General features: G+C 52.2%; 4 protein-coding genes across 4 annotated transcripts; 2 read left to right on the plus strand and 2 right to left on the minus strand.

Moving 5' to 3' along the window:
• Positions 1-5,056: 5,056 nt before the first annotated feature.
• Positions 5,057-6,799, plus strand: T069G_06718 (membrane transport protein domain-containing protein; the record flags this gene model as incomplete). Its single annotated transcript, XM_056173928.1, has 5 exons — positions 5,057-5,243; positions 5,308-5,802; positions 5,890-6,022; positions 6,068-6,658; positions 6,730-6,799. The coding sequence occupies 5 exons, from the start codon at positions 5,057-5,059 to the stop codon at positions 6,797-6,799; spliced, it is 1,476 nt and encodes a 491-aa protein (XP_056027507.1).
• Positions 6,800-7,463: 664 nt separating this feature from the next.
• On the minus strand, positions 7,464-8,310 carry T069G_06719 (pyridoxamine 5'-phosphate oxidase domain-containing protein; the record flags this gene model as incomplete). The annotated part of the gene is made up of 3 exons (XM_056173929.1): positions 7,464-7,882; positions 7,948-8,122; positions 8,203-8,310. The coding sequence occupies 3 exons, from the start codon at positions 8,308-8,310 to the stop codon at positions 7,464-7,466; spliced, it is 702 nt and encodes a 233-aa protein (XP_056027508.1).
• Positions 8,311-8,822: 512 nt separating this feature from the next.
• On the plus strand, positions 8,823-11,130 carry T069G_06720 (carbamoyl-phosphate synthase L chain, ATP binding domain-containing protein; the record flags this gene model as incomplete). The annotated part of the gene is made up of 3 exons (XM_056173930.1): positions 8,823-10,849; positions 10,924-11,002; positions 11,062-11,130. 3 exons carry the CDS (start codon positions 8,823-8,825, stop codon positions 11,128-11,130), a joined length of 2,175 nt encoding a protein of 724 aa, XP_056027509.1.
• Positions 11,131-11,641: 511 nt separating this feature from the next.
• T069G_06721 (putative amidoligase enzyme domain-containing protein) lies at positions 11,642-12,572 on the minus strand (the record flags this gene model as incomplete). The annotated part of the gene is made up of 2 exons (XM_056173931.1): positions 11,642-11,797; positions 11,961-12,572. 2 exons carry the CDS (start codon positions 12,570-12,572, stop codon positions 11,642-11,644), a joined length of 768 nt encoding a protein of 255 aa, XP_056027510.1.
• Positions 12,573-13,440: the final 868 nt, after the last annotated feature.

The raw sequence follows: 13,440 nt of genomic DNA on the forward strand, positions 1-13,440 counted from the left end.
CGGGAGTGATGGAGATGGAGATGGAGACGGAGGGATGGGGGAGCCAAGAATCTCCCAGTATTCAAAAGTAGTGACCATATACCAAGGTTGCTATGCTCGATCGAAGGTGATGGCGTCGCAAAGGGCAAGGGCCGCCAGCGACCCTGGCAAGAGGGATGAGGACGACGAGGTTTTTGCGGTGGGCGTCGACGAAGCGGGTGGCCCGAGGTGGAGGTTTTGAAGCTCGACCAAGGTGGGGTTTCAGATGGAGGCAACACGATGCTTCGTCGCTGACAATCGTTTCAACGGCCGATATGCGGGAGGCGGACGGCGGACGGTTTGGTCCTGTGGGCTAACGCTCGTCGAAGGCTAGGCCAGTCTAGACTTTTGAAACCCAGCGGCTGGGCTAGAGAGAAAAAAGGCTGATGCTTTTTCCTGATGCTCGCTGGCCTCGGCTGTCGCTCGGTTTATACCGCTCTGTGCCTTCTGTCACAAGTTTTTTTTTTCTTGGTTCGTGGGGGTGATGCGACGAGAGAGAGAAGAAGAGAGAATGACGAGAGGGCGAAGAGGAAGGATGGAAAGAAACCGAAAAGGCAGCCGGGCAAAGAAGAAGGCGAAGGCTGCAGAGGACGGTTAGCTTACTGCAGGTTTGGATTTTCGTCGGGATGCGATGGCAGCAATGCGGATTCCAGCTTCTGGATGACTGTGGATGAAACGGCGCTTGCCTTGTTTCTGCGCCCGGAGCTATCGACAACCAGCCCCAGTCCGCCAAGTGAAATGAGGCTTTGTACTCCGTGCTCCCGTTCGGCGCGGTAGTTGCGAAGAGCAAAGAAAATTTTTCTTTTCTTTCTTTTTCTTTTTGCTTCCCCAACGAAAAGAGCAGTCGTGAAGCACACCGTCTTGCGGACGATGGCTCTTTTTAAACAATTTCAATCAAGGGTCGAAGGCATAGGTAAGGTACATACAAGAAACAACTGCCCGAGCTTGAACTCGCCTGGGCACTACAGGTACTCGTAAAAGCACTACCCAGCAAGGTATAAACTTGTACTTGGATGAGAAATTGAAGCTGCGGCGGTGTCAGGGTAGCATTCAACTCCTCGCACAGGTACAGCGCATCAGGCTAGAAGCAGGAATCAAATCTCACCTCCCTGGCCAGCAATCAGGAACGCCCGTTGGCCAATTCCCTGGACCGTCGACGGTGCCTCTGGCTATTTTTGGTCGTGTGAAGAAACCTGAACGCGCCTGGTATCGTATACTTGATCAGGCCTCGGAACCACCTTGTCCCAAGTGCTAAGCTGCAATGGGCGTCGTATGGAGTACGAAATTAGCAGCAATGCAATGGCAGAGGCAGAGCTTCCCAACTTCTTGTGCGGGGTTGTCCAAGGATTGACGGGTTTGTTTTGGTGCGGAGTTTTGGAGGTGGTGCTGTAATAACGATGACGATGGCGATGTAAAGGCACAGCTGCGACGTGCGTCAAATGGGCAAAATAGCGCCGAGTTAGCTGCAAGATATCGTCAGGAGGCGTCTCGGTGCCGGCACGTCATGTACAAGCAGGGCACGCTGCATGCGCCTTCAATTGGGGCGCCGGGATTGGGCGGCTGTGGCGACGTTGGACTATCGTGACCTGAAAGTGGGCATCAGTGTCATGTCACCGGGTAAAAGTGCTGGAGTGGTTAATGACCTATGGATGCCTTGAATCTTGCCGACAGGGTACTGAGAAATGGCGAATGGCCGTCTGAGAATCAATGCTGGCTGTGAATTTAAGCTGTGTGACGTGTTGCAGTGAGTTTTGCCCGTCAGCTTTGGGCTGGACAATGAGGGAATGTGTGTAAAACAAGAGACACAAGGGGTCCAACGTTGGGTTAGCGGTAGCGGCCCGTCAGGGCAAGGCAAGGCCAGGCAAAGCAAGGCAAAGCAAAGCAAATACAGGAGTGCCAGTAAACAGCCTGGGATCAATGGAGATTCAAGGACAGAAAACAAGAAACCATTTGATGGGATGAAGGGGAGATAAGGAGGTAGGGAAGACATGATGTGGATGACTGCTATTGGCATTATATAGATTACATGTACGAGTACGCTTTAGCATCACTGTTTCCCACAACAACAATCAAACGCTTATTAACCAGAAACGCTCAACTGTACGCTATTGCGCATCTTGTCAGAGCCCAGACCAGCAACGGGAAAATCTACTCTCATCGCGGCGTGCTTAATTACCATGACCTGCGCCTTGGGCGACGTTTGATAGGTGACTTTGAGGCCTCTTGGGTGGAATTATCTGTACCTGCTGCGCTGAAGTGGCTGTCCGACTCCACATCAAAGGTACTTTGAGCAGCCGATGTGTTTCGTATTTGCAGCTCACCATCTACGAGGCCGTGGCGCCTATTGCCACAGGCCGCCTAGGTATCGCCAGATGGGATGGTACCTACCGTGCCCGATGATCCATATCAGACAGATCTCATGATGAAACCGCCTCTGGTCCCCGAGCCGTGCCTTTTACTATCAAGCGAATGATAGTGGCCTATCACGGCTTTGAACAATGACGGGCCAGTTCGCCTAGAGGGGGGCGATTTCTTCCATTTGTTTCCCGGAGCCACCAAAAAAAGACGGAGCTACTGTGGGTGTAATGCGAAAGCCAGGTTACCCCAGGATCATTTTCCCAGTGACGCCGAATAGATTCGGGCATCTCGAGCCTCGCCATTGGGCTGCTAATATGAGGCTGGGACAGGCTCTGCATAGAGAAGCAGTAGCTGCCTGAAAAGCTGACATCGGCATCCAATGGCGAGCGATATCTTCACTGCCCTTGCATCTGCTGTCTCTCATCTATTGCTTCTTCCCGTCTTTTCTGAGTCAATTGCAATCTCGTTCTGCGATGGCGTAAATAATACGCTCCTGCAGCTAAGCTTGACCTTGGTTGGCATGGGGGCAAGTAATTTGGGCATCAGGTACCATTGAAGACAGCGTCAACCGTAATTCCAGGTGCTTGATCTGAGCATAAATGTGTACAACTTGGCCTTCAATAGTGCTGTGCTGTGCTACAGCTGATAAGCTATCGTGGAGATGCGTCTGGTCTGATGGTTCGATGATGCATGCATCATAGCTCTGCGACTGGAGCCTAGCTGAGGAGCGATCGGCGCTCCATTCGTTTCAAACTGCTGTGCTGCGTGCAACGTCTGCTGTATAATTTCCCCCTCCATCAGATTTGTCATGACGTCCTCTTTCAGTATGATGGCGATCTGGTGGATGAGGCGACGAATTGAAACAGCCATGGACACAAGCATATCATGGTGACGACGACGGAATGCAAAGCACGTCAACTATCCTGTTCCACGATGATTTACAGCCGTGAGTGTCTTGGTAAAGCATGCGGAGTATAAGGTATAAGGTACAGAGCAAACGGACATGTATCTTATACGGTCCAAGGTGGGCAATTTGTACGAAGCAAATAATGGGTAGAAATGCACATGCAGAGGTACAGATGCCGTGGACGGATCCTTGCCTGAGCTTGAAAGTGATGGAGTCGGAACGTGCGGGTGCTTGCTGGCACTCGTTGACTGGCTGCCTCTTGGTTGACGAAATGAGACAATCTCAGTTGCTGCTAGCGGACGTCTGAAATGGAATTGGCAGATGCTGTATTGTGCTGGATTGAAGCATCACATCCGAGGTACAATTACAATTACGGCGCAGCAGATCAATCACCTTGAAATTCCGAAGGCAAACATGAATTGCGTGTGCTTTGCGTTGGCATGTCTTGCCAAGGGGGGCTGGCATCGCACAGATAAGGCCCCCAAGGCCTCCTTATCTTGTCCCCAAGTCTCACCAGCCTGATTACACGATTGAGTGCAATTAAATCTCCATGTAATATCGGGCTCTGCGTGTACAGTAGCGCTGCTTTCACAGCCACAGCAAACAAAGCCTCTTGGCCACCGCCGTGGCTTGTTGGCTGACGAAGCAGAACAAAGGCACAGAGGCACGTGACCCCAGCGTCTGCAGCCTCTCCGGTTTCTCAGCTTGTTTCGCACCCTTCAATCCTCTGCTTTGATAGCCCTACGCCCTGTCACCCCCTGGCAGGCTTCTTTTGGAGGGCTCATGGGCTCATTGGGGAATTCCATTGGCTGACGGAAGCATCCCGCGCGAAGTACCTGGCAGCGCAAACACCCATTCAGAGTGACATAGCCCGCCGGTGGCACGCCCGATGGGACCGCCAAGAGGAGTCAATGACACCAAGAGCGCTACTAGAGGGCTGCTAGAGTCCTGCTAGAGGCTGGCTAGAGGCCCTACAAGCCCCGAAGGGCCCCCAAAGACCGAAAGAGGGTACCAACAGGCCGCTAGCCCAGAAGCTTGTTTGCCCAGCTCTTCCGCGCCTCGTCTGGCTCATGTCACTCTTGCGTGTTGCGCGACCATTCGCCTCTCTTATCTCTGAGTCGTGCTCCCCGAGAAGCGTCATACGAGTCCAGGTTAGTACTTTCTTCTCCGTTGTTTTGATGCCTGTGCGACCTGTATCTTCTTGGCCTCTTTTTCCCAGCCTGACGCTCAGATGGGCTCCCGCAATGCCCCATTCGCATTCACTGCAGCCCATTTAACCTGCATCCTCGCACCTCCGCGCAATCCATGGCCCCTTTGACATCTGCCTGTGACTGCTGAATGACCTGGACGAGTACTAAACTGTACCTGATCAGGCACCCTTGGACGCTGGCTGGACATCCCATTGGCCTCACCTGTCCGGCACTTGTCCCTAGCTGACGACGCTTTGAACTTTTGGTGAAGCGGCCAACCGGCACTTCCCGGTCTGAGATTTTCTTTCAACAGCCAATCTCACATACTCTCTTTGTTTCATCTTCTTTTAAATTGTCCCTTTTCACCCCTGCTCTGCCAGTTTCTGGTCCAGCCATCCCGATTTCGAGTTCCCTTCTTCAACAAGCAAAACAACCGACGACACTCGACTCGACGATATACGATTTATTGAAATCGCCACACGAATTGCGCCTACACTTGATGGATTCCACCTTGGCCCTCACGCCGCCGACATCGTTTCGGTTGGCTGTGATGGCTCAGAATGCGTATGAGATGCCGCTCAAGATGTTCCAGGAGACGGCGCCATCGCATCCCTCCCTATCGCATCTCTGCTTGCTCGTCTTCGAAGCCGTCCTGGAGGTGGTCTGCGTGAGCTTGCCGGGATACATTGTCGCGCGCCTTGGTCATTTCGACGCTGATAAACAAAAATTCCTGGCGAATTTGAATGTCATGCTCTTTACGCCTTGCCTTAGTATGCTATTTTTTCCCCCTCTGCGCAACAATGTTGAATCGCAATCTGACCTTCATTCTCTCAGTCTTCACCAAATTAGCTTCCCAACTCAACGCTGAAAAGCTGTCCGATCTCGCCATCATACCCGCCATCTTTATCGTACAAACGCTCGTATCATGGATAGTCTCGATTCTCGTTGCCAAAGGATTCCGATTCAACAAGCGAGCCTCCAACTTTGTCACAGCCATGGGCGTCTTTGGCAACTCTAATTCGCTGCCAATCTCCCTTGTGCTCTCCTTATCGCAGACGATCAAGGGCCTCCACTGGGACAGGATACCTGGCGATAATGATGACGAAGTCGGCGCGCGCGGCATCTTATATCTTCTAATCTTCCAGCAGCTTGGTCAACTTGTCAGATGGAGCTGGGGATATCACGTTCTGCTAGCCACCAAAGACAAGTACCCAGAATATCAGGATGATTTAGTCGAGGAGGGCCAATACAGATACAGCGACGAAGAACCAAGCGAACAGGAGCCCGAGATTCTCATTGGTGGCCTGGATGGTGATACTGAAGATGACGGCGAGAGCAATGATTCCGAAGATTACATACCTGCTGGACGAACGCCTCTTGCAAACACCTCTCGGGCCTCGCTAGCTGGCTCCGCAGTTGACGATGCCGACTTGCTGAATTTCAAGAAGGGCAACTTCCCTGCGAATGGACATACGCTTGCTAATAATGGCCTGGAGGATGACATTCTTTCATTTCCCCGGATCCGTCTTCAAGACGAGACTGAAGTCGAGCAAGGCGCTGTTAGCCGTGTCAAGAGACAATTGACTTCTCTCAGTGACCGTGCAGTTGGTGCCACGTCTCGCCAGTATCAGCGGCTCCCTCAGCCTGTACAAACCATCCTTTCCTTCATCTCTAAGTCAGTCGCCAAGGCAGTCAACTTCGCTTGGGAGTTCATGAATCCCCCTCTGTGGGCTATGCTCTGTGCTGTCATCGTTGCGTCTGTCCCGAAGCTTCAGCAATTGTTTTTCGAGGAGGGTTCATTTGTCAAGAACAGTGTCACCAACGCGGTCCAGTCTAGTGGAGGCGTCGCAGTGCCTTTGATCTTGGTTGTTCTCGGTGCCAACCTGGCTCGCAATACTGCCGCTCACGAATTTCCCCTCGACCCCGAGGAGGAAAAGATTGGAACCAAGCTCTTGATCGCCTCGCTATTGAGCAGGATGTTTTTGCCAACACTAATCATGGCTCCCATATTGGCCCTCACCGCAAAGTACCTGCCTATCAGCATTCTTGATGACCCCATCTTCATCATCGTGTGCTTCCTGCTCACTGGTGCGCCTAGCGCGCTTCAACTTGCGCAAATTTGCCAAATCAACAATGTGTATGAGAAGACTATGGGTAGAATCCTGTTTCAGAGCTACGTCATTTGGTAAGCATTTCAAGATATTGATAAATGGCTCTTTATACCGTTACTGTACTGTTTACTAACAAGGATACTAGGATTCTCCCTTCTACTCTTTTTCTTGTCATGATGGCTCTCGAGGTTATCGAGTGGGCCAAGGTGTATTAGTATCACTTCCACATCAGTGGAATATTATGATAAACGAGTCTGTTTTTCTTTTTTCTATTTCTTTTGCTTTTGATGGAATACATACATCGCTCGGCGTTGACGGGATGGACTGCTGTGTTGGAAGCGACATTTTAACCTGGCATATATATAGATTGGCATGGATTACAAGGGATGTGCAGACACTAAATTGTATGAGTAGGGTAGGACGTTGTGGATTATTTTTTTCGCTTTTTCACTCGTTGGCGGCTTTGATAGGAGCAAGCTGACTGATTGCTAGCTTTGGAATGATACCCTTTGTACATTGCTATGCAAAGGAATCGTATTTGATAATTTGATTTGATCTTTACATTGAGTGACATTCTGTGCTGTGGTAGATGTCTTTTGTATATGAAACATTCATCGCTTTGTCTGTGGTACTCTGCTTGTTGACAATGAGCAAAAGCGAATGAAAAAATGAGGTAAATATCAGCCAGCATGCTACGAAGCCAACTACTTTTCACAGACGCATCAGGCTCATCAACTTTCTTCCTTTCTTCTTTTTCTTCCATTTAAAACTCTTGACTATTTCCGTCATATCCGTTCCCAATGCCCAAACTACGCCTCATAATATGTATAATATAATTACAGCCCCTATGCCAATACTATTACTACAGCAAGGTCCTCATCAAGCACCGCCATTGAGCAATGGAGCGTCCGAAACCAGCTCCCAGTCCCTCACAGTTCCCTTCCAATCACTGATCCTAACATTTTGAATATCAACCACAATGACGCGCACCTCCTCGCCGGCTACAAAGTGCCCTCCGGCGCGGTCACCCTCGCGACTACTCTCGGTATTCGTCGCCGGCTGGAACAGGGGCACGCCCTCTTCAAAGGTGTTATTCTCGAGGTGCTGCTCGACGTAGAACTTCTCTTCGGCGGAGCCAATGGGGGCTATCCGCGCGGCGCCTCCTATCGTCGCGCTGATGCTGGACATTGCGGATGTGTTGAGGTTGAGGAGTAAGGCGGCGAGGCTGGAGCGGGTTTCGGGGCCGGGGGAGCCGCCGGAGAGACGACGGCCTTGGGTTGGAGGACGGTGAGAAACCCCTAGGGAAGGGAAGTAGATTGTCAGTATTGGATGGAGATTTGATTAGCAGGGGAGGTTCCCTTACAGTCGTGGACCAGGAGAGAGACGTTTGGGTTCGTGACAATGTTGGTTGTCTTGCGAGAGGCGGGATTGGTGGTCATGATGATGACGGGAGAAGCCGAGTAGGGCGAGGAGGGGAGGTAGGTGTAGTTCATGAGGGATACGTTGGGCACGTTATCCGTACATGTCGCCAGGTGAAGCTATTCGCATTGCGAGCAATCCGGTCAGCGCTGAGTCTCTGGTGTTTCACAAGCAACGTTCCACCAGCATCAAAACATACGAATCGGGCATTTTCGAGACATTGCACCACCTCGATGGGCAGCGTGCTCGTCTGGCGCTTGTGCGTATCGCCCTCGGACGCCTCGTAGTTGAGCGGGATCTTGTCCATGGCGGCGATGCTGTATCGTAAATTGAGCCGAGAGATACAGCCGTTTCCTCTCGTGACGTTCTGGGAAAGCTGTTGGTAAGGCCCGATCAGCCGATGCCCTCCAAGCTAAAAGAAGTTCCGGCAGTGGGGGAGGGGGAAGAAGACAAACGGAAGATCTCACTACTCCATACAAGAGCTGAAAGATACTTCACTTCATAGGGAGCATCTCCGCAAATAACAAGTACCTGGATTACCTAACCCCCAGCGTCCAAAACGGGCCAAAACGGCATGACGTCGTGGGGAAACTGCTCGGACCGTCTCCTGGCAGTAATTCAGCAATTAGCAACCGCGGCTACTTGCGGCACGCGGCGCTCGGCTCTATCCATCAACTACCCGGTTGAGCCTCGACAAGGCGGCCGTTCGTCGAACAAACCCTGGGCTTGATTAATTCCTCCTTCAGCGTCTCAAATCTCTCGACTCCTGCATCTTCTCCTCCTGTCCATTCCCGCCAGTTGCAGCCCGTCCGTTTCGCCATGCGTTCTCTCCGCGCCAATCGCCTCTCTCTGAGGCCTGTGCCTCGATTCCTCTCCACGTCTTCAGCTTCATCTACCCTCCCCAAGCCCGCGGCGCTGAGCTCCGTGCTCATTGCCAACAGAGGCGAGATCGCAATTCGAATCAACAAGACCGCGGAGCGCATGGGCATAAAGGCCACCACCGTATACACAGACGTCGACGCCAACTCGTGGCACGCCTCGTCCGGCTTCCAGTCCTTTGGCCTGGGCCCGGCAAACGGCTACCTGGACGGCGAGAAGATCATCGCCCTGGCCAAGAAGCACGGCATCCAGGCGCTGCACCCGGGCTATGGCTTCTTGTCCGAGAACTACAAGTTCGTCGAGCGGTGCGAGGAGGAGGGCATCGTCTTTGTCGGCCCGCCTGCCACCGCAATGGCTGACATGGGCAACAAGGCGCGAAGCAAGGAGATTATGAATGCGGCCAACGTGCCTTGCGTTCCTGGATACCACGGCTCCGAACAGGGCGAAGCTGAATTGTTAGCGTACGCCAAAGAGATTACCTTCCCCGTCCTCCTCAAGAGTGTGCGAGGAGGTGGTGGCAAGGGCATGCGAATTGTCATGAAGGAGGATGAGTTCCTCACCCAGCTCAAGAGCGCCAGAGCCGAGGCCAAGGCTTCCTTTGGCGACGGCGGAGAGGTCATGCTCGTCGAGAAGTACATTGTCCGCCCCAGACACGTCGAGGTGCAGGTCTTCGCCGACAAGCACGGCAACACCGTCGCCCTTGGCGAGCGAGACTGCAGTGTCCAGCGACGACACCAAAAGGTTCTCGAAGAGTCCCCCGCTCCTGATCTCGATGAGGTCACCAGACAAGATCTCTGGGACAAGGCAAGGAAGGCCGCCGAGGCCGTGGGCTACGTCGGTGCCGGAACAGTCGAATTCATCCTCGACAAGGACAGCGGCAAGTTCTATTTCATGGAGATGAACACGCGGTTGCAGGTCGAGCATCCCGTCACTGAGATGGTCACCGGCCTGGACCTTGTCGAGTGGCAGTTCCGCATCGCCGCCGGCGAGAAGCTGCCTCTGACCCAGGCCGAGGTCGAAGAGCAGATGAACCAGCGAGGGGCCGCTATTGAGGCCCGTATCTACGCTGAGAACCCCGAGAAGGGCTTCATGCCCGATTCAGGCAAGCTCGTCCATGCCGTCCTTCTGGATGCTGCCAAGAACGATCCCGATATCCGTCTCGACTGGGGCTTCGGCTCCGGCAGTGTCGTCTCCGAGGCGTACGACGGCATGATTGCCAAGCTCATCGTCCGAGGCGACGACCGCGAGACGGCCATTGCTAAGCTCGCCTCCGCTCTGCGCAACTTTGAAATTGTCGGCCTGAGCACTAACGTCGAGTTCCTCAAGAGAATGTGCGAGTCTGAGGCGTTCATTGCCGGCGACGTCGAGACCGGCTTCATCGACAAGTGGAGGGAGGAGCTCTTCAAGCCTAGACGCATCAACAACGAGGTCTTCGCCCAGGCTGCCCTCGGCGTCCTGAGCAACCAGCTGCAGAACATTGGCTCCAGCCCGCACGGCCAGTCACTCGGCTTCGGCAACACGAACTCGACTAGCGAGCGCAAGCTCGCCTTCAAGGTCCTCGACGGCTACAGCGAGAAGGAGGGCGAGGTCGTCGAGGCCGCCGTCTCGCAGACCGGCCACAACCTCTACAGCGTCACCATTTCCCGCAAGGGCGAGGAGCCCCAGCTCTTCAGCAACATCATCAGCGAGCCTACCATTGAGGGCGAGGTGACCAAGCTCAAGTCCCGGTTCCCCGCCGAGAGGATCGAGTCCACCGTCGTTCCCCAGGAGAACGGCACCGAGACCAAGCTGGCGATCTTCCAGCACGGACTCAAGACGGATCTGGCCCTGCTGCCGCCGTCATGGTACGAGAAGGCCTTGGGCCTGAAGGAGCTGACTGCCTCTGTGGCAGCACCGATGCCCTGCAAGATCTTGAAGAATGAGGTCACTGAGGGACAGACTGTGAAGAAGGGCGAACCACTCGTCGTGTAAGTTTGGATGTTCTACCATGATTCCCGTTTTACTTTTTCATTTCACAATGTCGCTAACAAAAACTTTATAGCATCGAATCCATGAAGATGGAAACAGTCATCCGATCGCCGCAGGACGGTGTCATCAAGAAGCTTGCCCACAAGGAAGGAGTAAGTCTATCCTATGAAGAATCTCTACATCATTCCACTAACAGGTCCCTCCACCTTAGGATATCTGCAAAGCCGGAACCGTTCTTGTCTTGTTTGAAGAAGACGCTAGCAAAGAGGAATCATCATAAATGGGATTGGGATATATACGAAGGGGCGTTATACGGTGGTCATGAATCTTATGTATATTTGTTTCATTTTCGGCGAGATATTTCCATCTGTTGGATCAATGGCATTGCAGTGTCATTGAAGCGAGAATTAAGAAAGAAAAAAGTCATCATATCTCTCTTCGTTTTCTTGCTCTTCATGCTCTGCTGTGGTGTAATACCAATGTCTGTAGTCTGTGATTTTCCCTGGCTTTTCTCTAGAAATGCCAACCGTTTTCAAGTAGATCATTGACCAAAAAAAAGAAGAAAAAAAGAAAAAAAGAAAGCCGAACCAAACTCCTCATAATAAAATATATCGTCGTAACATCATGATCACATAAGAAGTCCTTGTCAAGCCAACCGTGCAAGCTGTTTGACAACCCACAGCTAGTATTAACCATCCATGTGAAGCAAAACCGGCCCCAATATCCGTCGTTGAAACGTAGTAAAGCAGTTGAAACTACCAGGGGAAAAAACCATTCACAAAACACCAATGTCATTTTGTCTGCATTTCTGCATATGTGGCAGGTAAATGCCTGCTCATCCGCGACTGCTTAGCCGCTTCTCGGATGCGCTTCCACCAGTCCTTGACGCGCCGCGGCCAACTGGGATCCGTAGGCGGGACGTAGGAACAGAAATTGTTGAGAAGATCCTGTGTCGAAGGGTATCAATAAGCGAAATGACTCTTCCAGATTAGATGGGGTTTCTTTTTTCCCCCTCTCCCCTTTCACCACCGTGATATTTCCATCATTACCTGCATTCGCCGGTCGGTGCAAAATAATAGGAAATAGCCAAAAAAGGGGGCAAAATCTTACCTCTTCTTTCGCCAAGGTGATGAACCCCAGCACAAAGGCTACCCACGCCAGTGTCCCCTTGGTGTTGAGAAATTGGTTGCCGCCTCGAAATTCTATCGTCCCTGTACACCGCCGCCTCCTGCGGTGCGGATAGATGTTCTGGAAGTTCCATAGAACATATCGGTTGCCTTGCATGTAGTGGCATAAATCCGCCTTTGTGCTCTGGGATCGAATCTCACCAGCCACCTTGCGCAGCGTACCGACGCTCTTCCCCCAGCCCAGCGTCTTGTTCAGCCCGGAATCGAGGCTCTGGCTGTTGAGACGGCAGTAGTGATTATCGCGGCGGGCGGCGGGCAAGATTTCTGCAACGTAGTCCTCATAAACGACAGTTGCGAATGCAATCTTCTTAAGAGTCCTGAGCGAGAACTTGTTTTTGAGGTTGACGGGCGTGACATGGACATGCCCACCACATGAGACGTCTTCCTGAGGCTTAAAGTGTACGCGCATGGCCTCCCAAAAGTCGGATATGATAGGGCTCACACCCCGCATGGTATCAAGCTTTGGGGATACAACCTCCATGCACACTTTTCCGGTTTGCATCTGCGTCAGCGCATATTTCTCATGTGCGTGCATGATAAGATACATGAAGCACATGTACATGAATATCCCATCTTGCAGCAAGATGGGTGAAAGTCGGAATTACCAACCATATGGCCGTGGCCGCTTCAGCGACCCGTCGCGTGTGACGAACCATTTTCCTCCATAATACTCGGGGTGTTTGCTATACTTGGAGCAATCGTCGTGGACCGCTTGTATGCCCCTGTTGCGTAGCTTTTGCGCCAGTTGTCGATACCAATCCACGTTGGTGAAGCTGTCACAATTTCCATATGGCCTGGTCACAGCCTCAATCTCTACACCGAAATTGTAGTGCCTAATGCCATGAGGCATCTTCGTCAGGCTGATGGTGACCTTAGTCGTCGAACCCAAAACCCGGAAAAGATGAGGCTGAAGCTGCACTTACAGCCCGAGCAAAACAACCACAGGCCCACCAAACAAAGTACGTACAGGCCTAATTTGCGAGAGGTTGGGTTGAGAAGATAAAGCGAGGGAAAATTTGGTTGCCAAACGGGCCTAATTGAGGCCGTTGATATCTGATTCCAACTCCATGCTTTCTAACTCGCCGGCCACGTCTTGGCTCTTCCCGTGGTTCTAGACACAATTTACCACGCTTGTGCGGATAATTGGTCAATTGATTTTGACGGGATGCACATGCTCACATGACATCGTCGATGTTTTCTCAACTTCTCGTTTTGTGCGACGCATAGCAACGCAGCGCTCTTTGAGCCTGTGCTTTTGTACACGGTATTACACGTATTCGTGCAAGAACAGCAGGGATCAAAGCCATGGGGCGGCATGGCCAGCAAAACTCAAGCCGCCCAGCCACTGTTGCGTTGTCAAACACCATCTTTACCCCTACCTCCTTGGACTCCTTTTGTGAATA

This window comes from Trichoderma breve, chromosome 4 (genome assembly GCF_028502605.1).
Source record: "Trichoderma breve strain T069 chromosome 4, whole genome shotgun sequence".
In the NCBI taxonomy this organism is placed as follows: domain Eukaryota; kingdom Fungi; phylum Ascomycota; class Sordariomycetes; order Hypocreales; family Hypocreaceae; genus Trichoderma; species Trichoderma breve.